The sequence below is a fragment of the Callithrix jacchus genome, chromosome X, assembly GCF_049354715.1.
Source record: "Callithrix jacchus isolate 240 chromosome X, calJac240_pri, whole genome shotgun sequence".
NCBI lineage: Eukaryota > Metazoa > Chordata > Mammalia > Primates > Cebidae > Callithrix > Callithrix jacchus.
Genome location: NC_133524.1, coordinates 149,984,365 through 150,011,745, shown reverse-complemented (window position 1 = coordinate 150,011,745; position 27,381 = coordinate 149,984,365). Strand labels below are relative to the sequence as shown.

The 27,381-nt window shown below is 43.5% G+C and overlaps 1 protein-coding gene across 3 annotated transcripts in view; it reads left to right on the top strand.

Moving 5' to 3' along the window:
* Nucleotides 1–449: 449 nt before the first annotated feature.
* The window catches only part of MECP2 (methyl-CpG binding protein 2), a 72,227-nt gene continuing 45,295 nt past the window's right edge, over nt 450–27,381 (top strand). The window contains exons 1-2 of one of the 3 annotated variants that reach the window (XM_035288091.3): nt 450–541; nt 6,058–6,181. In XM_035288091.3, the coding sequence (XP_035143982.1) occupies nt 6,156–6,181 (26 nt within the window). In that variant the 5' untranslated portion in view covers nt 450–541; nt 6,058–6,155. Of the gene's footprint in view, nt 542–1,012; nt 1,174–6,057; nt 6,182–27,381 lie in introns of those variants that run through there. The other 2 variants (XM_035288090.3, XM_035288092.3) reach the window with 2 other exon arrangements.

Here is a 27,381-nt window from a genome sequence, read left to right as displayed (position 1 = left end):
GCAACCCTTTTGCAGCGCACTCGATGCATCTGCGGACAGAGGGTTTGCTTGGGACGCAAACAACGTCCCAAGCCTACACCTTCACTTGCCCCAGCATCCGCAAGGGCCCATTAATCCTTAACATTCAAATTCCGCCCACTAAACCCCTCCGCGCCCAAGCCGCCTCTTTTCCCCAAACGACGGCCGAAAGCAGCCAATGAACAGCTAGAGGGGTCTGCCCTCTTTTCCCTGGCCGAAATGGACAGAAAATCTCGCCAATTGACGACATCACCGCTGAGACTCCCCGCCCCAACCCGGCCGCCCCAGCCAATGACGGGTGGGCTCGCAGCTGCGCCGGGGGCGGGGCGCGGGCGCGCAGGTGCAGCAGCGCGCGGGCCGGCCGGGAGGGCGGGGCGCGACGTCGGCCGTGCGGGGTCCCGGCGTCGGCGGCGCGCGCGCTCCCTCCTCTCGGAGAGAGGGCTGTGGTAAAAGCCGTCCGGAAAATGGCCGCCGCCGCCGCCGCGCCGAGCGGAGGAGGAGGAGGAGGCGAGGAGGAGAGACTGTGAGTGGGACCGCCGTGGCCGCGGGCGGGGACCCTTGCTGGGGGGCGGGGGACAGGGGCGGGACGTGGCGCGGGAGGGGCCCGCGGGGTCGGACGACACGGCTGGCGGATGGCGTCCCTCCTCTGTACCCTCCCCCTCCCTCCGCCGGTGGCGACTCTCCCCCTCGGCCCGTCACCCGTGCTCGCGGGTGACCGTCCTCGGCGCGGCCTCCCCGGAGCCTCCTTCGCCTGGCGCACCTCTTTCTCCCGCCCTCTGCGCGCATCCCGGCCCCCGGCCCCCGGCCCCGCGGGCGCCGCTGTCGCCGGGGCTTCGCCTGTCGGGGCTGCGCGCGCTCCTGCCCTTTTCGGGGCTTTGGGCCGCGGCGTCGTCGCGCGCCCGCGGCCCCGGTCTCTCCCTGGATCGCGCTCTCCCCTCTCCCTCCCTCGCGCGCCCCCTCTCCCGTTACTCGGCCCCCCCACCGGCGCGCGTGCGCACTTCGCCTCCCGTCGGGAGAGTGCGCCACAAGGGCTCCTGCGCTCTCACCCCCATCTCCGGGCTTTGCCTCCCCCTCCTTCTCGCCCATTCCATGAATTTCTGCCCCCACTGCGAGCGAGTCGGTCCGCCGGCTCCTTTCCCCATCTAGCAGGAACAAGTAGGTGGGGATTATTGTCCACAAAAGGGACTAGACATTGTGTTCTGGGTCCCACAACTCATCATAAAGGGGTGGTTATAGTTCCCATCAGGAGCCGTGGGTAGGGTGCTGTGCGTCCAGCAGCACCCGAGGCTCTTCGGCGCCTGAGGCTCTTAGGTGTGAGCGTGTCCTCAGGGTGCTCAGAGGTTCTTTGGGGGTGCTGTGGCCTCGGAATGTGAGCACCCTCCCATCCTACCCCCCCTTCGCCGGCGATCTTCCAGTTACATAAGTGGAGTGGGACATAGTAGGTAACGGGCTCTCATCGCCCTGGAGCGCTCCGGATCACCGGTACGAGATGGGGCAAGTTTATCGCGACGCTGTGGCTACTGTTCATTGTGCCCGAAAGGTTATTCTCTGTTGAGTTTGGTTATGACCGAATCACCCAAACTGAAACTCAGATGACTTTTGTGTGGCAGTGGCAATGTTTCTGTGGTTTTGCACTAAAGACTTAGGGTCATTATGAAGAGTTTAAAAGGATTGCTCTCGAAGGGGAGACCGTTTATGACATTGATAAGTATGGACCCCGAGGGGGAAAAAGCTCATTCTGGAATTGCTCTGTGGGGGTTGCTTCTGTTGTGAGTGTGTTCGGGTGTGGGTTGGTCACAGCAGAAATGGGCTCCACCACAAAATTGATATTCCTGACTCATGGTCAGGCAGATGTGTGCTTCTGGTTATTTTTCCAGGAACAAGAATGGGCTCTGCCGAGCCTTTCACAGGTTGTCTGTATGCTGTGTGGGATCAGTACCCCAAACTGTTGAGATAACAGGATCGAATTCAGGGCTTGGTTGGTAATCGAGGAACCAAACCTACTTGGATCTGGTATTGAGTGGCCTGAACATTGAAGGGCTCTTCTAAGTTATAGGCATTTTGTTATACTGTAAAAATGAAGTATATACGGCCTCGGTAGTATCATTGCAGTCATAGATAATTATCACTCTAGAGAATTTTGGATTCCGTGCCTGGGATGTTCATCTGTGTCTCAGCAATTTCAGTTAATAACCAGAGTCAGCTGACCTCTTGGGTCTTTTGAAATATGCTAGGTCCCTATAATAAGACAGGGTCTGGATTTTTTCATCTTTTGGGAATTTCCACCAAGGATTTAGGAAAATAGGCTTATTTATGGGCTTTTCAGGATTTCTGTTTCAAATCCCAGTCAGGAGTCTAGGAAACACTTGCTTTTATTTTCTTACCTGGATATGTCAGAACCTTAAATAACACAGTCAATCTAGAAGTAGTAAGTACGGTTATTAAAATAAGTCACCAGAGGTCACCCATTCGTGGCAGGTCAGCTAGGTGGCTGATCACTGGAATACAGTCACATCCCCAGGCAGACACACAAGCCTCACTTGATGATCACAGAGTTTGTACATCTCAGCTTGAGACATGACAAGTTAAGGTCTCTGCTTTGTTCTTCATAGTTGGCAGTTTGTCTCCCTGGTACCCCTCCAGTTAGCTGTTTGTCACACGCCTAGCCCTTTCAACAGCACAGGCAGCTTCCAGAGTATAGTTTTCTCTGCAGGGTGCCTGTTGGAGGGGTACCTCCCTTTCCATTGTCCTAACGGCTTGAAGAAAATGTCGAAGGCTTTCTTGTTAGCACTGGCCTATCAAACCTTTCTATTGCCTGTTATTAAAATTTTGCCTGGAATACTTTAGAGTACCGGGTCTTTGTTTCACCTGATTGGTAGGAGAGTATCATGCAGTCAGCCGTATTCTGACTTTTGTGCTGTTGAAATCCTGAGGTAGGTCTGGGGCCAGGCACAGACCACTGTGTGTTCAAAGAGTTAGGGTGCTTGCATTCTGTGTGTATGTGTTTGTGATTTCCAACGAGTCATTTCCCGTGCCTGCCCTGCCTCTGTGCAGTCTCATCTATCGGGGCAGGGAGGCATGCTGTGGAGTTTGGGAAAAAAAAAAAAAAAAAACTGGCTAGATGAATTTAGGATGTTGTCCCTCCAGAACATTCCTCCCATGTGGAGATGGAACGAGAAGTTCATTTCTTTAACCTTACTGGAGCCCGGTTTCCACTGCAAATGTGCCTGCTTGGAACTCTGCATGATAAATGACGTGTCCTGGAACCTGAAATCTTTTACTAAGGCTAATATCAGCAGAAATCTTTTAATTAGCTAAGAGCAGTTTGTTCTCAGAATGCCCAAGTTATCTCGGAGGAGGAGAGAATCTCCGAAAATGTTTGGTATTACTAGTAACCAGTGTTTTCAGTGTGGGGGGTAAAGCACAGTCCTAGACTGGCCAGTTCCAAAGAGTGTGGCAGGACACCTGCTTGTTTTCCTGCCCTCTGCTCTGGTGACATCCATGCAGCCCAGTCTCTCGTGGCTGGCAGACGTGATCCTTTCTGCTTGGATAGAGCATGATCACAACTGCGATGGAAGGGCCTTGTCCTCGGTGCTTCCATACTAGCCCTGGTCATTGAAACTCCTGCTGTCCCAGCAAGCCCCTGTGCGTGTGCATCATTCGGGTAGGACAAGATGTGAACAGGTCCCTTTTCTTTCGGCTTGCTTAAGTAGAAGTTATGCTCTTCTGCTTTTACCTGTTCTCTTCTGCCTTTCTCTTGCGAAAAACCTTTTCCTGTCAAAAGCTTGGTTTGCCTGCTATTGCTTAAATACTTTGGTTCCACCACTTTGATGCTATGTATGGTGTGTGGGATAACTGAGTGGGAGCCAGAATTGTGGGGTGGTCAGGGCATCCTCACTCCCACATTAGAGGGGGAATGACTGTTTCATTAGAGAATAAAGCCTGATATAACTTCTTTAAGGCATATGTATGCTGGGTCTGTTGGCGTGTGAATGTGTCCCTACTGTGGTGTCTGGCTGTTTTGCAGTTACTGTAGATACTGTAGTCTGGGCTCTCATTATTGCTCCTGAAGCTAACAGGACCAAGCCTTAGTAAGGACGCACTTGTCTTCCTTGCCTAAGAGCTAGGGGTGTTGTGTTTGTGTGTGTGTGTGTGTGTGTGTGTGTGCGCGCGCATTTTCTTTATTAGATTTCACCAACTGCTCTATTTTCTGACTCTTTTTGACATGAAATCTTAATCAATGATCTTAAACTTCGAAAACTAGAAGGATCCTTACTCTAGCACCATCAGTTTATAAACAAAGAAACAAACTTGTGTCCCTGAGAAGTTGTGACTTTTCCAGGGCCTCCTAGGCAGGATACCAGTTTGGTTTTTTTTTCTTTCTTTCTTCTTTTTTAATATAGCTAACGAAGTAATACTGTTAACTTGACTTCTGGGATTTCAAAGCATTCAATGACTTAACTGTTTAAAGGAATTATGAGTCCTCACTGAGCTTAAAACATAATTTTAGGTACTATCCTGGTAGCTATAGAGCAGCAATAGACCAGTGAAAGACTTGGTAGGTGTTGCCCTTCTGGGTTTGATTACATGAGTAATTGTGTGAATAGTCTCTAAGTTGTACATTCTGATCTTTTGTTTTTAGCCTAAAGATAAAAGTGCCGGGCCAGGCACAGTGGCTCATACTTGTAATCCCAGCACTTTGGGAGGCCGACGCAGGTAGATTCATGAGGTCAGGAGTTTGAGACCAGCCTGATGAAATACCGTCTCTACTAAAAATACAAAAATTAGCTGGGCACAGTGTTTGCGGGGGCAGGGGAGGTGCGGGGACGAGATGCCTGTAATCTCAGCCACTCAGGAGGCTGAGGCAGGAGAATCGCTTGAAGCCAGGAGGTGGAGGTTGCAGGGAGCCAAAATGGCGCCACTACACTCTGGGCGACAGAGCAAGACTATGTCTAAAAAAAAAAAAGTCCTGGCACAGTGGCTCACGCCTGTAACTCCAGCAGTCTGGGAGGCCGGAGTGGGCAGATCATGAGGTCAGGAGATCCAGACAATCCAGGCCAACATGGTGAAACCCTGTCTCTACTAAAAATATTTTTTAAAAAATAGCTGGGCATGGTGGTGCATGCCTGTAGTATCAGCTACTCAGGAGGCTGAGGCAGGAGAATTGCTTGAACCCAGGAGGCGGAAATTACAGTGAGCTGTGACTGTGCCATTCCACTACAGCCTGGGCGACAGTGCAACACTCTGTCTAAAAAAAAAAAAAAAAATGTGCTACTCTTGGGCCAGCATAGTGTCAGAAATTAGCTAGTTAATATGGGGCAGTTTAGGTTTTAAAAAAGGAATGATGGTTATCTTAATGACAGGGTACTGACGAAAGGCCTTTTTTGAGCCTGCGTTCAAAAGCAAAAGAGAAACTATCAAACTAGTAACTCAGTTTGTTGAACATCAAGATTGACTGATCTGAGAGGCTTAAAAGTGATTGCTCTGAAATAGACTTGCATGTTTTGGATGATGGCTTTGGGTCTCCTAGAGCACTTGGTTTCCCTTGGTGCTGATTTTTTTCTCTCAGGATTAAAGCCCCTTTACGTGATGTTACAGCAGCTCATTGCAACTTCATTCAGCTGCTTGAAAAAGAAGGGAGGCCGCCTCTAGGTTCCATGTGGTCTTTCAGGGATGGTATTTTGATGTTGCATATTCTCTTGAACATGTATTCTCTCCCCAAGAATTTCTGTGTGATGTGATAGAAGAAATACTTGCCAGAAATCACCACTTTTATATGTTTTATAGTGTTGAAGTGTCCCCTAAAGGTGACAAGACTTGTGATAGTGTTGATTCTAACAAGCATGAATGTTTCCTTTATTTTAGCACTGTGTGTTATGTGCCAGTAATTTGCAGTTTATCCTTTGTTTCTAGCTAGGTAAGCTGGGAAATAGCATAGTATGTGTCTATGTGTTTATCTTCAGAATGTCCCAACTAGCCCTGGGAAAAAGGTCGTGCAGCTCAATGGGGGCTTTCAACTTACAATTTTCTTTGTTTTAGGCTCCATAAAAATACAGACTCACCAGTTCCTGCTTTGATGTGACATGTGACTCCCCAGAATACACCTTGCTTCTGTAGACCAGCTCCAACAGGATTCCATGGTAGCTGGGATGTTAGGGCTCAGGTAAGTAACCTTCCTTTTTTTTTTTTTAGTATATGTCCTGGTTTGGCCATCTGTTTTTAAAAAAAAAAAAAAGGAAAATAGATATACTACTCTTGGACAGTATAAAAGTACCCCAAAGACTAAAGACATAACTGTGCCAAACTGTGCCATATAATAAAAAAAAGTCACTTCCCTGAGCCCTGAAAGGTCAGTTTGGGTAGGGTTACTTGGTAGCCATAGCGTGATCTGGGGGCGGGCGTCAGATTAGAGCCGGAACTGGTGATCTGCAACTTCAGTTCACCTTGAAACAGATCAGCTGAGCCAAGAGCACTTGCATTGAGCCCTTTCCCTGCGCTGCTGCTGTTGCCTAGCAGTCTGCGGCATGTGTTTGCTTCGGTTTGGGGGAAATGGCTTAGTGGTCAATATTAACGAGCAGTGGTAATGCATTCTCAGATATGGGAACTGGTATGTTGTCAGTCCCCTAGAGGGACACCCTCCTGAAAGCTGTCGCAGAACAGCAGGGCCCATGGCTACTGTCGTGTGCTTGCCACACTCCTCCCATGGCAACTAAAGAAAGTACCCAGATATACATCCAGTTCTTGGGACTCTAGAGGAGGATGAGTACTTTGTAAAAGGCTGGGGGCTCAAGTTATTCTAGCTCTGACACTCAGGTGCTGTGTCAGCTGCACTTTGAACCACTTGGCACTACTGTGTGGACTTTAGTTTTATAAAAATGAATGGTTCCTTAATTTCTCAACCTTCAGGCTCGACATCTCAAGCTGTTTTTTTTTTTTCTTTTTTCTTGATTAATGGTCAACTCCACATTTGATGTTTTGACATGTGGATTTCAAAACTTACGTGTGGCAAAGCAGAATGTTTCAATTGCATTTCCCATTTTTTTTCCCTAAGCAAAAAATGTTAGTTTTCACATATGCTGCCATTGTGATTCCAACTGAGGCCCTAAGTGGTACTTGTGTCTCTCAAATGGTTTTCGATACCTCACTGTGAAGCTGTGGTAGACATCCATAAGAAATAGCTTGTTGAGGGATTATGTGAGGGCAAGGTTTGGCTGAAGGAGAATAGAAGGTGTGGAAGGAAGGGAAGAGCATCACACTGCCTCCTGAATTTCAAATTTGATTCTACTCCTGATCCTGTGACTCAAATTGTCATTCTCCTTTACTGCTGCGGGGTGTGCTCTAGGCCTGGCTGACAGGACGTTCTTTGTACTCCACACATTTATGCTGGTGGGAGTTGGATGGCTAGTGCCTTGTGCTTTGTCTCAGAAATTGTGTGGACTAAATGTAATATGGGCAGTGAATGGGTTTTTCTGGAAGATGTTAGGCTTGGAGGGTGGTTTGCGTTTTTTCTTTCTTTCTTTCTTTTTTTTTTTTTAGATGGAGTTTCCCTCTTGTTGCCCAGGCTGGAGTGCAATGGTGCGATCTTGGCTTACTGCAGCCTCCGCCTCCTGCGTTCAAGCAATTATCCTGCCTCAGCCTCCCAAGTAGCTGGAATTTCAGGCATGTGCCACCACGCCCAGCTAATTTTGTATTTTTAGTAGAGATGGGGTTTCATCGTGTTGGTCAGGCTGGTCTTAAACTCCTGACCTCAGGTGATCTGCCCACCTCTGCCTCCCAAGATGCTGGGATTACAGGCATGAGCCATCGTGCCTGGCTGGTTTGAGTTTTTAAGAGTCTTTTTCTCAGGTTACAAATGGATTTTTTTTTTTTTTTTTTTTTTTTTTGAGGCAGAGTCTTACTTTGTCACCCAGGCTGGAGTGCAATGGCACGATCTCGGCTCACCGAAACCTCCACCTTCCGGGTTAAAGCAATTCCCCTGTCTCAGCCTCCCGAGTAGCTGGGACCACAGGCATGTTCTACCACGCCCAGCTAATTTTTTATATTTTAGTAGAGATGACATTTCACCATGTCGGCCAGGATAGTCTTGATCTCCTGACCTTGTGATCCACCTGCCTTGGTCTCCCAAAGTGCTGGGATTACAGGCATCAGTCACCGTGCCCGGCCAGGAATGGAGTTTATAAAACAGGCAGGGGTGACACCACAGTTTCTCCTAAGAAATGTACAGAGAGTTCAACCTGAGGAAGCTAATTGAAAGTAAACTTTAAAAAACAAATATAGAGCTAGATAAATAAGTGGTGGTGGCAACAACAACAAATATAGAAAGAGGAGATTTTTTAAAATACCTTATTGCTTATAAATGGGAAATTTGTAGCCATTTGAGCTTCAAAGAACTTCTGAGGGAATTCTCAAAGGACAATACCTGTCTTTAGTAGATAAATGCTTGATATCTATTTTTCTTCTTTTACTTTTTAAAGAATTACAAAAATAGTATATGGATTTATAGAAAAATCAAACCACTTAAAAATTTATCAGGTGGCTGGGTAAAGTGGCTCACACCTGTAATCCCAGCACCTTGGGAAGCCGAAGCGGGTGGATCACCTGAGGTCAGGAGTTCGAGACCAGCCTCGCTAATATGGTGAAACCCCGTCTCTACTGAAAATACAAAAATTAGTTGGCTGTGGTGGCTTGCAACCTGTAGTCCCAGCTACTTGGAAGGCTGAGGCAGGAGAATTGCTTGAACCTGGGAAGTGGAGGTTGCAGTGAGCCAAGATCACGCCACTGCACTCCAGCCTGGGCGACAGAGTGAGACTCTCTCAAAAAAAAAAAAAAAAAAAATCACCAGATAAAAAAATGAAAGCTCCCTGCTTATTTATTCTCTGCTTCCACTACCCAAAATAACCACTGTTAATAGCTTAATGTAGACCCTTCTACATCTTCTAAGACTAAACTGTGTACTTTTTGTGTTTGTAACTAACAAACAGGATGGTGTTTTTTTGTTGTTTTTGAGACAGAGTCTCACTCTGTTGCCTAGGCTGGAGTGCAGTGGTGCAATCTTGGCTCACTGCAACCTCTACCTCCCGGGTTCAAGCTATTCTCACGCCTCAGCCTCCCTAGTAGCTGGGATTACAGGCGCCCGCCACCAAGCCTGGCTAATTTTTGTATTTTTAGTAGAGACAGGGTTTCACCGTGTTGGCCACGCTGATCTTGAACTCCTGACCTCAGGTGATCCACCCGCCTCGGCCTCCCAAAATGCTGGGATTACAGGCGTGAGCCACCGCGCCCAACCTCAGGACGGTGTTATATATGCATAATCTGCATTTATCCATCTCATATATTCATCTCTGCCTCATTTCTTTTAAATAGCAGTGTAGTCTAGGGCTGATTTACCATCGTGCATTTCATTGTCTCTCTATTGGATTTCCTAGTGGTTTGTTATTAAAAATACTACAGGATTGAAATTCCTCATGTGCCAGTCTTTTTGAAGAATTTCTGGTGGGTAGTACCTAGACTTGGAATTTCTGGTGGGTACTACCACATCACTGTCCAAAATGGCTATCCCAGTTCCCACAATATTCTGAGAAAGTGCCATTGTCCCATACCCTCCCAGAATTGGAATATACATCTTTTAAATTGGTGCTGCTTGGATTATTACTGAGGCTAAACCTCAGTAATCGTTGTCACAGCTCTTAATGTATTAAAGATGTTCACTCTTTGTCATGCAGATATTTTCCTATTTTGTCATATGTCTTAATTCTTGTCTTTCTGATACAGAAAATTTCTGTTATGATTTCTTCATTTTTACACTTAGGAAATCCTTTCCTACTCTTAACAGATCAATAGTCGCCTATATTTTCTTCCTAAAATATCTGATGATGTATTATAATTATACACACATATTTAATACATATAAAAGGGTCAGATGCGGTGGTTCCTGCCTGGAATCTCAGCACTTTGGGAGGCTTAGGTGGGTGGATTGCCTGAGGTCAGAAGTTTGAGACCAGCCTGGCCAACATAGTGAAAACCCGTCTTTACTAAAAATACAAAAATTAGCCAGGCGTGGTGGTGGGTGCCTGTAATCTCAGCTGCTGGGGAGGCTGAGGCAGGGGAATCGCTTGAACCCAGGAGGCGGAGGTTGTAGTGAGCCGAGATCACACCACTGCACTTTAGCCTGGGCTACAGAGTAAGACTCTGTATTTAAAATAAAAAAAAGAATTTTATAGGTAAGTTGTCCTGTGTTTTTCCTATGATTAAAAAAAAAATACCTGTTTTGTATTTAACTTTGGGGTGGGATGAGGTTTAGAGCCCACTTAGCCAGTTGTGTCTGAGACACTTAGTGAACCAGTCAATCCAGTCTTCACCTTTAACAAATGCCGAGTTCTTCAAGTGAGCAAAATATCTCTTAAACTTTTTCCTATTTTCTCTATAAAGTTGTTTTTTTCTGAATTTTTTCTTTGTGAGGCTTGATGGCTGGCCTGTCAGCAGACAGTTGTTCATTTACCCAACAAATATTTGAGCATCTGCTTCAAGCCAGGGCAGTGCTGAGCCCTAGAAGTGGTGCCTTCTCCTTGTCTGGGGGTGGGGCTGCAGTGCTCATTCCAAAAGACTTGAGAAAATAGCAGATCGTCTCAAAAGTAGGTTTTAGATAAATGAGGAGGGATCCAGAGGGCCGTGTATATGTGTTTTAAATCTGACATAGTTGGAACTTTAAGGTAGACTGTGATATAGCATAGTTTGTTTTCCAACTCATGTAATTGTGGGCTGATTTTTGTCTTGAATTATGATAATGGTAACTTTTTTCTGTTGAAACTATTTTATATTCATCTAGCTTGGTTGGGATGCAATAAAAGTTTTATACTGGTAAAAACGATAATTTTCTTCTATGATGATTTTGAAACTTTTCTGTAGCAGTTGATAAAAATAAAGACAGAGGCTGGGTGTGGTGGCTAGTGCCTGTAGTCCCAGCTACTCAGAGGATGAGATGGGAGGATCACATGAACCCAGGAGTTTTAGGCTACAGTGAGCCATCATCACACCACTGCACTCTAGCCTGGGCAGCCTTGTTCTTTAGAGTGAGACCCTGTCTCTTTAAAAGAAAAAGAAAAAAGCCCTTTTTTTTAGTGAATGTATTTTTAGGGTAGCAAGTGTAATTTTTGTAAATTACATTATTTAAATCTAATAAATGTCCTCAAAAGAAGCAGGATTCTGATTTGTATTGAAAATATTTTTTACTGAAAGGAAGAGGGATAGAATAAATTACATTATTAAGGAAGAAGATTCTTGTATAAGGCTAGGGGTTTTAAATGATTTTTTGAATAGTTAGATAGATAATACAGAATTTAAAAGGTGGTATAAAAACTTATATGGGGCTTGGTGCAGTGGCTTTTGCCTGTAATCTCAGCACTTTGGGGGATCACTTGAGGTCAGGAGTTTGAGACTAGCCTGGCCAAAGTGGCGAAACCTCATCTTTACTAAAAATACAAAAATTAGCCAGACATGGTTGCACATGCCTGTAATTCCAGCTACTTGGGAGGCTGAGACAGGAGAATCACTTGAACCTGGGAGGTGGAGGATGCCGTGAACCAAGATCATGCCATTGCACTCCAGCCTGGATGACAAGAGTGAAACTCCGTATCAAAAAAAAAAAAAAAAAGTTATATGGTAAAGTCTCTTTGTTACCCTGTCCCCAAACATTCATTTCTTTCCCTGGAGGCAGCCACTATTACCAGTTTCTTTAAAAAAAAAAAAAAAAAGTGTGAAGGGGCTCCGTTATGTTGGAGGGCTAGAGTGGTCTGGAGTTCCATGACGTGGTGGGCTAGAGGCCACCTCTCCTGTGGCCTCAGAAGATGACAAGGAGTATCAGGAATACCTAAAACGCCCTCCTGGGTCCCCTCAATTGTTAAGGAATGGAATAGCAGAGCTGGTGGGAACCAAAGAAACAGAGGCAACCGATTGCAAGATAACAGACAGTTCAGAGGCAGGGACAGCAGATGGGGGTAACCAAATGACAATCGATCCAATCAGTATCATGGATGATCCTGGGGTAACAGTTACCCACAACACAGACAAGAGCCTTACTGTCCCCACCAATATGGACATTATGATTATAACCAGCGGCCTCCTTATGGTTACTACTGATAGAAATGTTGGCAGCTTTTAGTAAAAGCATTTACTGTTACCATGACAAAAGTTTGGGTGTCTTCTGTTGGTCATAGTTTTACATTTTAGAGAATGGATTATTTTTTGGAAGTTGAGACTTAAAAAAAAAAGTAGATGTTGCGAGATACGATGGTTGCTGGTAATACCTGAAATTGTGGATAATATTGCTTGACTTCTACCTCAGAGCCTTCCTTGTTTCACGACGTGATAGTGCTTTGAGTTTGGTATATTTTCTTGTTTGACCTCTAGGAGATCTTTGTTTTACACAGAAATAAAATTTTAAAATAGAAAATGCTTGCTTTTACTTTGTACGGTAAGAGAGTATCCGTATACTTAGATGTGCTCGTTTCTAAAATTTTAGAAGTTAATACAATCAGCTCATGAATGCACAGCTATGCTTCTTGTGATGGATTGTACATAACATCAGCAGCTAAAAGATAAAACAATTGCTTTTTTTTTTTTTTGCTTTTGTTATGTGACTGTGGTACTTTGTGATTCCTTACTCTATAGATGATGAGTCAGCTCCACATTTACTTGGGTCTCTTTAGAGGGAAATCAGCAATAAAGCTGTAAAATAAGGAAGGAATCATTGTCAGTTTGTATCTTGGTCTGGTGATGGTTGGGATTAGGGTAACATCATTTTATATACCCACTAAGGCTTTTCGCTAACAACATAGCAGGTCATAATTCACACACAGAAAAATTTAACTCTGTGATGTTCGAAGTTTCCTTTTTAATCCTGTAAATAATGCTGCATTTTGATTGTTCTTACTTTTTTGGTATTTAATGTGGGCTGATTTTACAATGTTATATTCACTTCCAGATGCATACGTCTGCTACTTTCTCTTCTATAAATAGTGATGCTATAAACTTTGTTTCACAGAGATCATTCTATTTTAAATCATTTTAATGGTTATTACAACAATGGTTTCATTCAAATAAAATTTTTTTAAAATGTGTGTGTGTACAAACGTGTGTGTGTAAATTTTTATTATGATAAAATATATATAACAATTTAAATTTTTAATCATTTTGACTATACAGTTCAGTGGCACTGAGTACAGTCACGTTGTTGTAAAACCACCAACATCCATCTCTACAACCTTTCGTCTTGCAAAATTGAAATTCCATACCCATTAAACACTAACTCCCAGTTCTCCCCTTCTCCCCTGCCCCCGCAACTACTATTCTACTTTTTGTCTCTATTGGACATATTTTTGTGTGTTTGGGTTTGTGTATATATTTTACATGCGCGTATACATACACAGGGGTATGTGGGGGTTGTGTTTTTATACACTCTATAAAATATTGTGCACATTTGTTTGTTTTAGTTAATGCATCCTAGATGATATTTGGAATCATTTCATAGAGAGCCATATGATTCTTTAGTGTTGGGTTTAAATAGTCTATTATGGATGTACTACAATTTATGAAACCAGTTTTTAAAGTTTTTGTTTATTGTTTTTAATTTTTTTTTAGAGATGGGATCTCACTCCATTACTCAGGCTGGAGTGCAGCAGCGTGGTCATAGCTCACTGCAGCCTTGAACTCTGGGGCTCATGTGATCCTCCCACCTCAGGCTCCCTTGTAGCTGGGACTACAGGCATGTGCCACCATGCCTGGCTAAATTTTTTATTTTTATTTTTGGTAGACACGGGTCTCACTTTGTTGCCCAGGCTGGTCTTGAACTCCTGGGCTTGAGTAATCGTCCTGCCTTGGCCTCTCAAAGTGCTGGGATTACAACCATGAGCCACACAGCCTGACAAGAGTGGCCTTTGAATTGCAGACTTAAAGAAAAAGTTGTGTATGAGTAGATAAGCATAAAAATTTATGACTGCAGTACTATTTGTAGAGATCAGAGAGCTGTTAGGCTAGGAAGAAGTTTTTAGTAGTTAGAACTGGAACGCAAGACTTTGGAAACTTCCATTTATTCAAAAGAGACCTCAGCTGAGCAGGGCATGTGAGGCAGGACCCTTTTACTTGACAGGGGGAACTTCAGCCAGTTCTGGTTTGTGAATCTTGAAGAAAGTGGAGCATTTTTATTTTGGGAGCATTCTAGGTTGTGTTAGCTCCTTTGTACTTGGGATTGGAGAGTCTCCCTCTGCTGCTGGACCTTCTGCCTCTTTTGTGCTGTAATATGCATAAGAGGTATCCTGGAGGTATTCAGGACCAGGTTGCAGTTGTTTAATTGTTCTGGGACTGTTGAACCCTTTATATATATAGCAACACTTTATTTAAGCTGTGCTAATGGAGCATCTATTATGTGTCAGTTACTGTGCTAGCTGCTGGAAACTATCCTACCCTCAGCAGTCTTCTGGTCTAATGGGAGGTACAGACAGGCAAATGGGCTGTGACTTTACAAGAGGCTAACTTTTGTGATGGAGAGACATTCCAGCCACTAAGGGAGCACATAAAAATCAAAGGAGATCCCACCAAGACCTGGGAGGTGGGGGTCAGGGAAGACACTTCTTTGAAAAATGACTTCTAAGACCTGAACATAAAGAAACATTAACTAGGTTAAGGAGAAAGCATTAGTGGGGAGAGATGCATAGTCTTCTGGAAGGACCAGCATGATTAGAGGCTCAGATAGGGGAGAATCTCTCTGGCCCATTCAGAGTAGTTCAGTATGTGAAGATGAGGCAGGAACAACCAGCCAGGACTTGTGGAGAGAAGCATTTTTCTTTTCAGATTGTGCAGTTAACAGGTGTTCAGGCATCACTGCTTCAGATGTGCCACATCGGCTCAGCTTTCCTTCCAGGCTCCATCACACTCACTCTCAGATGTTCCCTGGGGCCCAGAAGGCAGTGTGAGGTGCTCAGCCCATCAATGCTGTCCCTTTCCACCCCACCCTATCCACTGGGTCCCTGGGGCCCCAAGTCCACTCCAGGTCTCTTCACAGAACGTTCTTTCCCTTCACTTCCGTTCCAGGAGACCCAGGAGACTCACGGGGACAGGGCGTCATCTTCTCCAGCACAATTCATTCTCTAATGTACAAAAGTGCTAGGCTGTGATAAGGTCAGGAGCTTGCATGGAATGGGAGTCAGCTATGGCACGAAGTGCACTGCTTAGTTGTACTGATTTATTTTTTATTTTTACATAAGACTTTGGTGGTGAAAGAAGCAGTATGTGAACAAGCTCACTCCTGTCTTATCATCTTATCAAGTACTAGGTCCACTCTGATGAGCCCCTGTGGACAGCACTGCTGTCACTCCCCAAGCCTGGGCTCAGGAGGTGGGACCTAAGCTGTTGCAGGCTCCTTCTCCATGCTGGCTGCTCTTCTACCATGCCTCGTGTCATTCTAAGGTCCTGTCTTCCCATAGTCTTCCCCTACCCTCTTCCTCCCCGGCTTCTATGCTCAGTTCAAGTAATAGCTACTTGGGTACTTATCACCCAGACTTAGGAAATGTTAGCAGTTTGCCATATTCCTGTCAGCCCTCTTTCATGAAACTCAGGACAGATTCAGCTGACTCCCAGCCCTGTCGTTGCACTCTGTCTGCTCTGCTTCCCCAAGGTAGCCTGTCCCTTAAAGGTGACCATGATAGTCCCCATGCAAGGTTTTTGTTATATTACCGATGACAACATAGAATAAAGTGTTTTGCAAATTTACTGGATGATATCCTACTATAGGAAACATCCTACAACTTACTCTTTTCACTCAACACTTCACTTTTGAACCTGGTCCATGTTGCTCCATGCAGACCATGTTCATTCATTTGGTATGTCTCCTTGTGCCATGGAAGTAGTTTTACAATAGAAGCATGACCAGAGCCATGAGGGAGAAAGAGATTGTAGAGAAACAAGGAGTGGCATCTGGTTTATGTTTATATCCTTTAGTCCTTTTAACCGAGAAGAAGATGTTTTTATTTCCATGTTTGTGAAAGCTTTCCACAAAAAAAGCATCCATTTTCTAGACTTATTAATAGGGCAGTCCAAATGTTTTATTTTTAGATTTGAAAGAAAGCAAAGTAGGCTTCTGAGATATACACATTTCCCTTTGTCCCTGTCTCCTTTGCAACATTCCACATTGCTGCTTAAACTTGAACTTGAGCACTTTCAAGCATGTGCTTGCTTTCTATGTGTGAATCATTTTTTTTTAAACATTAAAGCATTTTTGGCTGGGCGCGGTGGCTCATGCCTGTAATCCTAGCACTTTGGAAGGCTGAGGTGGGTGGATCACTTGAGGTCAGGAGTTCAGGACCGGCCTGGCCAATATGGTGAAACCCCCTCTCTACTAAAAATACAAAAATGGCTGGGTCTGGTGGCTCACGCCTGTAATCCCAGCACTTTGGGAGGCTGAGGCAGGCAGGTCGTGAGGTCTGGAGTTCAGGACCAACTCCATCTGGAGTTCAGGCCTGGCCAACATGGTGAAACCCTGTCTCTACTAAAAATACAAAAATAGCTGGGTGTGGTGGCACACACCTGTAGTCCCAGCAACTCGGGAGGCTGAGGGAGAACAATCACTTGAACCTGGGAGGTGGAGGTTGCAGTGAGCTGAGATTGTTTTACTGTACTCAGCCTAGGTGACAGACTGAGTCACCATAGAAACAAAACAAAAATTAGCTGGGTATGTAATCCCTGTACTCAGGAGGCTGAGGCAGAAGAATCACTTGAACCCAGGAGGTGGAGGTTGCAGTGAGCAGAGATCCTGCCACTGCACTCCAGCCTAGGTGATAGAGCAAGACTCTGTCTCAAAAAAATAAAAATAAATTAAAGCCCATTTGGTAGTATGTAAGTTTTGACATTACTTTCATAAGTTGTATTTTAAATTTTTCTACACATAATAACTTATTTTTAAAATAGAAGTTTCCGTGTGCCTCTGGGTTTTGTGTTTTTGTAAACAGCAGAAGGTATTAGTCCATATTAAACAGTAATTAGTTCTAATATTTTCAGCTGTTTTTGAAATTACACTTGGCAAAAAAATAGACAAATGTCTGCAGTTGTGACAGTTTGTCTTTTAGTTCTTTTTAACTCCAGAATAAATAATTCTAGTGAGTTTTTTTCTTGGCTTGTAAGAACATGGGAATGATTAGAGTCATAACACTTAAGTAGTTGGGGAAGGTTGAATGTCTGTAATCAATTGTATAAAATTTCCTGCTTATCCTTCCAGGTTGTTAAGACAAAACAGAAAAATACGTGGTATTTATTAAGCTCTTATAAAATTTATAACAAAAGTAAAACATCATTGTATAAAACTTTGAAAATGCATATAGGTGCAAAGATAAAAAATTAGACCAGGCACGTGGTGGGTCACATATGCAATCCCAGCACTTTGGGAGGCAGAGGTGGGAGGATCTTTTGAGCCCAGGAGTTCAAGACCAGTCTAAGCAATATATTGAGACCCTATCTCTACAAAAATATCATAAAACAAAATCACTCTGGCGATTCCACTATCCAAAGAAAACTGCTGTTAATATTTGGCGTGTATCTTTCTAGACCAAGGCCTTCAACCTGGATTGAAAATTCAGGGCGAAGATCTGTGACCTTGGATGGGAAAAACATTCAATCTTTATTTTCCCTATTCTCTCTGAAGATCCAGATTTTTAGCCAGGCATGGTGGCTTACGCCTGTAATCCCAGCACTTTGGAAGGCCAGGGCAGGCGGAGCACTTGAGCCCAGGAGTTTGAGACCAGCCTGGGCAACATAGTGATACCCTGTCTCTTTAAAAAAAAAAAAAAATCCAGCCAGACATTGTGGCTCATGCCTGTAATCCCAGCACTTTGGGAGGCTGAGGCTGGCGGATCACCTGAGGTCAGGAGTTCAAGACCAGCCTGACCAACGTGGTGAAACCCTGTCTCTGCTAAAAATACAAAAATTAGCTGGGCTTGGTAGCAGGCGCCTAAAATCCCATTGCACTCCAGCCTGGGCGACAAAAGCGAGACTCTCTCAAAAAAAATAAATATATTTTTTTTCAGTGACAGTTGTAAGCAGCAGACCATGGTAGTATTAGGGGTACCAGTGACTGTCACCAGTAGGGATCAAAGATGCTTTCATGTCATACTGTAGTTACAGATATTTTGAAATATCATATATGCCTATCACTGCTTCAAACTTAGGCTAATTATTAGACCCATCTCTAGATCTGGTGATTTACTGAGGAAGCACATATTATTTGAGTACCAACTCTTGAAATATGTTGTTAGTTTCTATGCATTTTACACATTTCAAAACATTCTTCTGAGGAGGGGTCCAGAAGGCCAAAAGAGTCCATGGCAGAAAAAGGTTAAGAACACCTGTTCTGTACTTTATAACATGTGACTATAAATATAAAAACAGATGGGTGTGGTAGCACACACCTGTAGTTCCATCTACTTGGGAGGCTGAGGTGGGAAGATCACTTGAACCCAGGAGTTTGAGGCCAACCTGGGCAACATAGCAAGACCCTGTCTCTTGAACAAAAACCAGTCAGTGGGAGGAAACCCAGGTACAGTTAAAGGAGTCAAAATTACTCTTAAACTTAGGTCATCTTATTATATCAAACATTTATTAACATGTTTAGTGTCTTCTGTATATTATACAAAGTGTAAAGGCAACTAAAACTGTCTAACACTACTTGATACCGCATAATAGCCTAAGAGTTACTTTTGCTGTTGGCACTTTAAACATCCTTTCTAGAGTCTTCCTTATCTGCCTATAAGCATGTACACGTGTTGTTTTGAGACAAGGTCTGTTGCCCAAGCTGGAGTGCAGTGGTGTGATCACAGCTCACTACAGCCTCGACCTCTTGGGTGCAAGTGATACTCCTACTCAGCCTCCTGAGTAGGTGGGACTACAGGTGCCCACTACCACGCCCAGCTAATTTTTGTATTTTTTTTTTTAGAGACGGAGTGTCGTCATGTTGCCCAGCCTGGTCTCAAACTCCTGAGCCCAAATGATCCTTCCGCCTCAGCCTCCCCAAGTGCCGGGATTACAAGTGTGCACCTCCGTGCCTGGCTCACATACTGTTTTAGATGAATGAGATCATATATGTACTGTCATAACTTGCCTTCTTTCCGCAACAAAATTTTGTAAATATCCATGTCCATAAAAGTAGACTTATACCTTCACTTTTTCCCAAAATGAAAATAACTTACTTGCATTTTCTGTTGTTTTGTTTTCGTTTTTGTTTTGAGACAGGCTCTTGCTGTCTCTCTCAGGCTGGAATGCAGTAATGGAGTGGCAGCTCACTACAGCTTCTGCCTCCAGTTTCAAGTAATCCTCCTATCTCAGCCTCCCAGATAGCTAAGACTACAGGCACATTCCACCACGCCTGGTTAATTTTTTAAAATTTTTTTGTAGAAATGGGATTTCACTATGTTGCCCAGGCTGATCTCAAGCTGATGACCTCAAGTGATCCTCCTGCCTTTGCTTCCCAAAGTACTGGGATTACAGTCATGAGCCACTGTGCCCAGCCTGCATTTTCTTATTATAAAAGTGATACATGTTCAATGGACAAAAAATTTTCAGAAAATATGCAAAGATGAAAAGCACAAATTGTCCATAAATCTGTCATCTACAGATAAAGATAATGTTTGGATAATGTTCTTCTACCGTCATTTTTAGTAACCACATAGCATTTCATTGTATGGCTATGCCTTGATTTAATTAAGAGGCATTTCCATTATTTCTTCAGTCATTTTCATGACTCTGAAGGATGAGATGTCTGCCTGCTGATGGCTCCAACTCTGTTCTGCATCTCAAACCCCTCTCGAGCTCCGAATGTGATGGCTTCTTCAGCATTTACTTGAGTTGCTCATAAGTGTCTCAAATTTAACAAGTCCCAAACAGTCTTGATTTTTTTCCCCCTTCAAACCTATTCCTCCTGTTGTCTCCATTTCAGTAAACAACATCAACATCCGCCCAGTTACTCAGTCTAAAATTCTAGGTGTCATCCTTGATACTGCTTTTGGGTTTTTTTGGTTGGTTTTTTTTTTTTTTTTTTTTTTTTTTGAGATGGAGTCTCATTCTTGTCTTCTAGGCTGGAGTGCAATGGTACAATCTTGGCTCACTGCAACCTCTGCCTTCTGGGTTCAAGCAATTCTCCTGTCCCAGCCTCCTGAGTAGCTGGGATTACAGGTGCCTGCCACCATACCCGGCTAATTTTTTGAATTTTTAGTAAAGATGGGGTTTCACCATGTTAGTCAGGCTGGTCTTGAACTCCTGACCTCAGGTGATTCACCCACCTTGGCCTCCCAAAGTGCTGCGATTACAGGCGTGAGTCACTGGACCCAGCCTGATTCTGCTCTTTGTTTCATCATCCCTGAATCTGTCAGCAGGTCCTATTAGGCCAGCCACTTCTCAGCATCTGCACTGATAGTATGCTAGTCCAAACCACAAAACGCCTCTCAGAGGGATGCAACAGGACTTTGTTGTAACTGGGTTTTTTTTTTCGTATTGTAGAATTATTTTATAACTTCAAGTGTAAGGATGACCTTTCTTTTTTTTTGAGACGGAGTTTCGCTCTCGTTACCCAGGTTGGAGTGCAATGGCGCAATCTCGGCTCACTGCAACCTCCGCCTCCTGGGTTCAGGCAATTCTCCTGCCTCAGCCTCCTGAGTAGCTGGGACTACAGGCACGTGCCACCATGCCCAGCTAATTTTTTGTACTTTTAGTAGAGACGGGGTTTCACCATGTTGACCAGGATGGTCTTGATCGCTTGACCTCGTGATCCACCTGCCTTGGCCTCCCAAAGTGCTGGGATTACAGGCTTGAGCTACCGTGCCCGGTGACCTTTCTTTTTTTAATTTTATTCCTTAATGTTTTATTTCCATAGGTTTTTAGGGAATGGGTGGTATTTGGTTATATGAGTAAGTTCTTTAGTGGTGATTTGTGAGATTTTGGTGCACACCCATCACCTGAGCAGTATACACTGAACCCAATTTGTAGTCTTTTTTTTTTTTAATTTTTTTTTTTGAGACGGAGTTTCGCTCTTGTTACCCAGGCTGGAGTGCAATGGCGCGATCTCGGCTCATTGCAACCTCCGCCTCCTGGGTTCAGGCAATTCTCCTGCCTCCGCCTCCTGAGCAGCTGGGATTACAGGCACGCGCCACCGTGCCCAGCTAATTTTTTGTATTTTTAGTACAGACGGGGTTTCACCATGTTGACCAGGATGATCTCGATCTCTTGACCTCGTGATCCACCCGCCTCGGCCTCCCAAAGTGCTGGGATTACAGGCTTGAGCCACCACGCCCGGCCTTTTTTTTTTTTTTTTTTTGAGACAGAGTCTTGCTCTGTCGCTAGGTGCCAGGCTGGAGTACAGTGGCACGATCTTGGCTCACTGCAAGTCTGCCTCCCAGGTTCAAGCAATTCTGCCTCAGCCTCCCGAGTAGCTGGGACCACGGGCATGTGCCGCCATGCCCAGTTAATTTTTGTATTTTTTTTTTTTTTTTTTTTTTTTTTTAGTAGAGACAGGGTTTCACCATCGTCTCGATCTCTTGACCTCGTGATCTGCCTGCATTGGCCTCCCAAAGTGCTGGGATTACAGGCGTGAGCCACCGTGCCTGGCCAATTTGTAGTCTTTTATCCCTCATCCCCCCCACACCCTTTCCCTCGAGTCCCCAAAGTCTGTTGTATTATTCTTATGCCTTTCTATCCTCATAGCTTAGCTCCCACTTATGAGTAAGAACATACAGTGTTTGCTTTTCCATTCCTGAGTTATTTCACTTAGAATAATAGTCTCCAGGTCCCTTCAGGTTGCTGTGAATGCCATTAAGTCATTCTTTTTTATGGCTGAGAAGTATTCATGTGTGTGTGTGTGTGTCACAATTTCTATTATGTTTATTAATTTGTTGATTGATGGGCATTTGGACTGGTTCTATATTTTTGTAATTGCAAATTGTGCTGCTATAAACATGCGTGTGGACGTATCATTATGCAATGGGACTTTGGATGACATATTGAACAACTTCCTCACTGGCATCCTTGTGAAACACTACGTGTTACGTGGATCTGTTTGTTATACCAACACTCAGTTCTAAATGATGGAATTATTTCACATTTAGTCTCTTTCATCTGGCCGTTACAGTTCAGTTTAAGCACCAGGTTCTATTCCTGCTCCATGCTGAAGGATATGCAGTACATCAAGCTATAGTCCATTGATTTACTCCACAATTGAGTAAGTAAAGTATCTACAGTACTTCAGGCCCTGTGTTAGGCAGGGATGGTGTAAACTAGACAGATTTGGTACCTGTCCTCATGGAGCTTGATTTTGGCGGCAGAGACAGACCTTAGATAACTATACAAGTACGTAAGTGTTCAGAAGGACGAGTATGGGGGTGGGACTCACTATGATCCTCTGCAGTCATGTACTGCACAATAGCATTTCGGTCAACAACAGAGCACATATACAGTGGTGGTCCCGTAAGACTAGAATGTCATGTTTTCACTGTACGTTGTTTTCTATGTTTAGATATATAAATGCTTACCATTGTGTTCCAGAAGTGTATAGTAGGGTACATCATCTAGGTTTGTGTAAGAACACTCACTGATGTTAGCACAAATAAATCGCCTAATGACACAATCTCAGAATATGTCCCTGTTGTTGAGCGACTCATGACTGTACAGTGGGGGAACAGCTCAGTCTTGGGAGGGTTAAGGAAGTCTTCCCAAAGGAGGCAACGCCTATGCAGGGAACTGAGGGTTGAACAGAAGTGGGCAAGGTGCTGAGTGGAAGAAGCCTTTCTGGATGGAGAAGAGCATATGTGAAGCCCCTCAGTCTGGCAAGAGCTTGGTCTGGGTTATCAGAGAGGTCAACGGGCTGGATCAGACAGGATTTGGGATGTTAACATCAGAGCAATAGAAAACATGAAAGGTAAGGTTGTTTGGGTTTTGAATTTTTATCAAAATATTGTAACTACTCAGTAACAAGTTAGATATGGCAAAAGAAATTATTATCAAAACAGCAGTCTACCCCTTTCCTTCCCTTCTGTTACCCAGAGATGTCAGCTTTTAACCGTTTCTAATTTTTAGTTCCTTTGATGGTTGCCTTCAAAATTAAACCATATGCTTATACATCTTTCTTGATTTGCAAATTTTAGGGAACTATATTAACTCCCTGAAATGAAAGAGGATGACTTAGCTTAGCTTACCTTTCCATGTTGAAATTCATATTCACATTTCTCTGTGATTTTTTTTTTTTTAAGTGGGATTCTCACTTGGTCGCCCAGGCATGAGTGCAGTGGTGTGATCTTGGTTCACTGAAACCTCTGCTTCCTGGGTTCAAGCAATTCTCCTGACTTAGCCCCCCAAATAGCTGGGATTACAGGTGCGCACCACTGCACCCAGCTAATGTTTGTGTTTTTAGTAGAGACAGGTTTCACCATATTGTCCAGGCTGGTGTTGAACTCTTGACCTCAGGTGATCTGCTCGCCTCAGTCTCCCAGAGTGCTGAGATTACAGGTGTGAGCCACCATGACTAGCCCACATTTCTTTGTGATTTTTAAACAGTATTTTAGTCTATATGTCAGTTCTCCTCTGTTTAAGATAAGGATATTAATAACCCTTCTTTTCCTTCCATTTTCCCTCCTCAACTTCTGCCTCCTAAAAGCTATACTTGACCATATAGATTCTTAAAATTGTTAACATTTATATTTTGCCCACAACTACAGCCAAGTCATAGGTTAAATTCTAAAGTTGAAAATAGGCAACATTAATTTACATTATTACACATGTGAGTATTGTTCTTGGCGATAGCAAATAATGAATGTGCTAGGGTTACATTTCCTTCTTTACAGGTCTGGACCACTTAAAGGAGAATGACCAATCAAGGTCAAATGGGTTCCCTTTTCTTAGATTCCATCTCCTGCTTAAAGTCTTTGCTAGGATTTGATCTGCTTCATATTAAAACCTTGGCTTGGTTGTGTAGCTGTTTGTTTTGCACACTGTTTCCAGTTGCCTTTTTATTTTGTTTAATATCCCTTGATCATGTTGTAAAATGCTGCTAGTAGTGCTGTGTATTCCCTATGATTATGTTTTTTCCCCACTGAAGGCCTTTCTTTTGGAAGGCCTCTGCCTCCTGCAATCTGGGCAAGTATTTGCTCTTTAAGGTTGCATACAGCCTTATCTGGATCTTCCCTTCATTGAGCTCTTGGGTTGGAGCCCCTGTGTCTTAGAACCCATGTCTCCCTTCCTTTTACGTGCATCCTTAAATAATGTGCTAGGACAGGGTGCATGCGGGAGTAAACTGTAGTGGATACCGTTGTCACCTCCCTCATATCCATTTCTTCTTTGCCCATTCCTAATGGATTCTGATATTATTCACCTTTCTACCTTATTTCTAACTTCAGAGAGGATCCTTAAGTCTTTCTACACATTGCATTCCCTTGGCAACTGTTATTGGCCAAGGATGGACATATGATCTAAGTTGATTCACTTAGACTGTTGGAAAGGACTTCAATGGCATGCCCAGGGGAGACGGGTTTTCTCTTGCTGAAGTAAATGAGAAAGATGTTGCTGGGGGCTCTTTTGTAACTTCTGACTGAGGGACAAAGCCTGAGGATAACACCTGCTCACCAAGGAAGGTGGAGCAAAGAAACGGGAAGAGCCTGGGTCTTGATGCTGTTGCACTGGTTGTACGGCGGTCATTCAATCTGAATACTTTTGTCAATTCTTTTTTTTTTTTAATACTAATTTACATCCTTTTATTTTCTCTATGTGGACAACTGTTTAACTTTGGACCTCTTATATTGGTCCTCTGTCTTCTCTCATATTTTCTATTTATTGGGTGGTGGGGGGTGCTCTGAATTTTGGAAGATCTCCTGAATTTCTTTACTTTTCTTTTTTCTTTGAGGTGGAGTCTCACTCTGTCGCCCAGGCTGGAGTGCAGTGGCCTGATCTCAGTTCACTGCAACCTCTGCCTCCTGGGTTCAAGCAATTCCCCTGCCTCAGCCTCCTGAGTAGCTGGAATTACAGATGTGCACCACCACGCCTAGCTCATTTTTGTATTTTTAGTACAGATGTGGTTTCACCATGTTGGCCAGGCTGATCTCCTGACATCAGGTGATCTGCCTGCCTCGGCCTCCCAAAGTCTGTGAGCTACCACACCTAGCCTCCTGACTTTATTTTCTGTCCCTTCTGTTAAATTCTTTATTTTAGCCAAACCTTTTTTTTTTTTTAATTTACTGTGAAGCCTGTGTGCCCGCTGCCTAGATGAGACAATTGTTAACATTTTGGCATATTTTTTTGGTCTGTATAGATAGGGTACATTTTTATACCTTTTTGCTCACCATTTAAAAGGAATTCACAGAAGTCATGACATTTCACCCCTAAGTACTTCAGCATACATCTTCTAAAAATAAGGACATTTTCTAATATAAGAACAATACCCGGATCACATCTTTAAAAGTTATAACTTTCTAATGTTATCAGGCACCCACGTTAAATTCAGATTCTCTCCAAATGTCTGTTATTGCTGTTAGGGAGGCTCCAAAGCAATTAAGAGTTATACATTGCATTTGAATATGCTTCCTTTGTCATTTATTTATTTAGAGATGGGGTCTCACTCTGTCACCCAGTCTGGAGTAAACTGGCATGATTTTCACTCACTGCAACCTCTGCCTCCCAGGTTCAAGTGATTCTCCTGCCTCAGCCTCCCAGATAGCTGGGATCACCACCACACCTAGCTGACTTTTTTGTATTTTTAATAGAGACAGGATTTTTACCAAACCATGTTGGCCAGGCTGGTTTTGAACTCCTGAACTCAAGTGATTCATTCGCCTCGACCTTCCAACGTGCTAGGATTACAGGTGTGAGTCACTGTGCCTGGCCCCTTTGTCTCTTTTAACAAAAACAGCCTCCCCACCTATCCTTCACCTGTGATACTGACTTTTTGAAGTAGCCCAGTTGTCATATAGAAGGACCCACGTTTTAATATACATATATATTTTTAGAGACAGGATGTCACTATGTTGCGCAGGTTGGCCCTGAACTCCTGGCCTCAAGTAATCCTCCTGCCTCAGCCTCCCAAGTGAGCTCGGACTACAGGCTTGTGCTACCATGAATAGCTGGCCCACATTTTAGATGTCTCTCTTTTATTGTGATATAATTTAACTTGTTTGTCTATATATATATTACTTGTAAATGAGAAGTTAAGTCTACTGGTGCGTTCAGGTTAAACATTTTGGGCAGGAATATTTCATAGGCAGTACTGTGTACTTCATACAGCATCAGCTCACCAGGCACTTAATGGCTGGTTACCCTGTGGTTTCTGATGCTACGTGTTACACTTGATTAAAGAAGGAGGTGATTGCCAAATCTCCCTATTGTAGATGTACAGTTTTCCTTTTGTAATTGATACATAATCTGTGATATGATGCTCTGGCACCATACAAATATCCCGTTGCCCGACAGCCATTTGTGTAATAATTCTAGCATTCATTGATTCTTGCCTGAAACCATTATTACATTGGGGGTTGCAAAATGATAGTTTAATTGTCATCTCTTTTACATTTAGTACTATCATTTCTCTATAATAATTTTTCCCTCATCAAATAAGGAGGAACTGTATTTTCTTCTAAAAAGACAGTATAGATGCTTAATTTTTGCCTTTAATTATTATATTTTAGAGTAAGGAGTTGGTATAATAATAACCTCAGATGGTGGTGAAATAGTTGCTGTTGTGTTTCCTTTTCTCTTTCATGTCAATGTGGACTCATAGAGATTTCTTTATTCAATGTTTTACAATTTAAATTTGGTCGAGAGTCCCTTCATGCCGGTGCCTATAATCTGGCACACCCTCATTAATTAGTCTTTGAACAATTTTTTGTTTTCCGGCACAAGATACTCCATCCCAATATGTGCTTTTCCTGTCCTAGAACTGGTTCCAAGGAGCTCTGGTTCCTTTTAGTGGCAATGGTATTTAAAATCCAACATTTGGGTGCTAAATGTACTCATTCTTACTGGGGTGACATTACATCTAGGCACTTTCAGAGGACAGATCTAGAAAATATATTCAGTTTTTATTTTTTGTTGTTTAATTTTTTGGTAGAAACAAGGTCTCACTAGGTTGCCTGAGCTAGTTTCAAACTCCTGGGCTCAAGTGATCCTCCCACCTCAGCCTCCCAAAGTGCTGGGATTACATCTGTCAGGAAAACTGCTGGTAAAGATTTTTTAAAAAGAAAAAGAAACCAAAGTGCTGGGATTACAGATATGAGCCACTGTGCCCTCAATTGTTTTTCTATGGCAATTTAACATTATAGGGTTCTTCTTTAACATTTTTTTGTTTTTAGAGGCAGG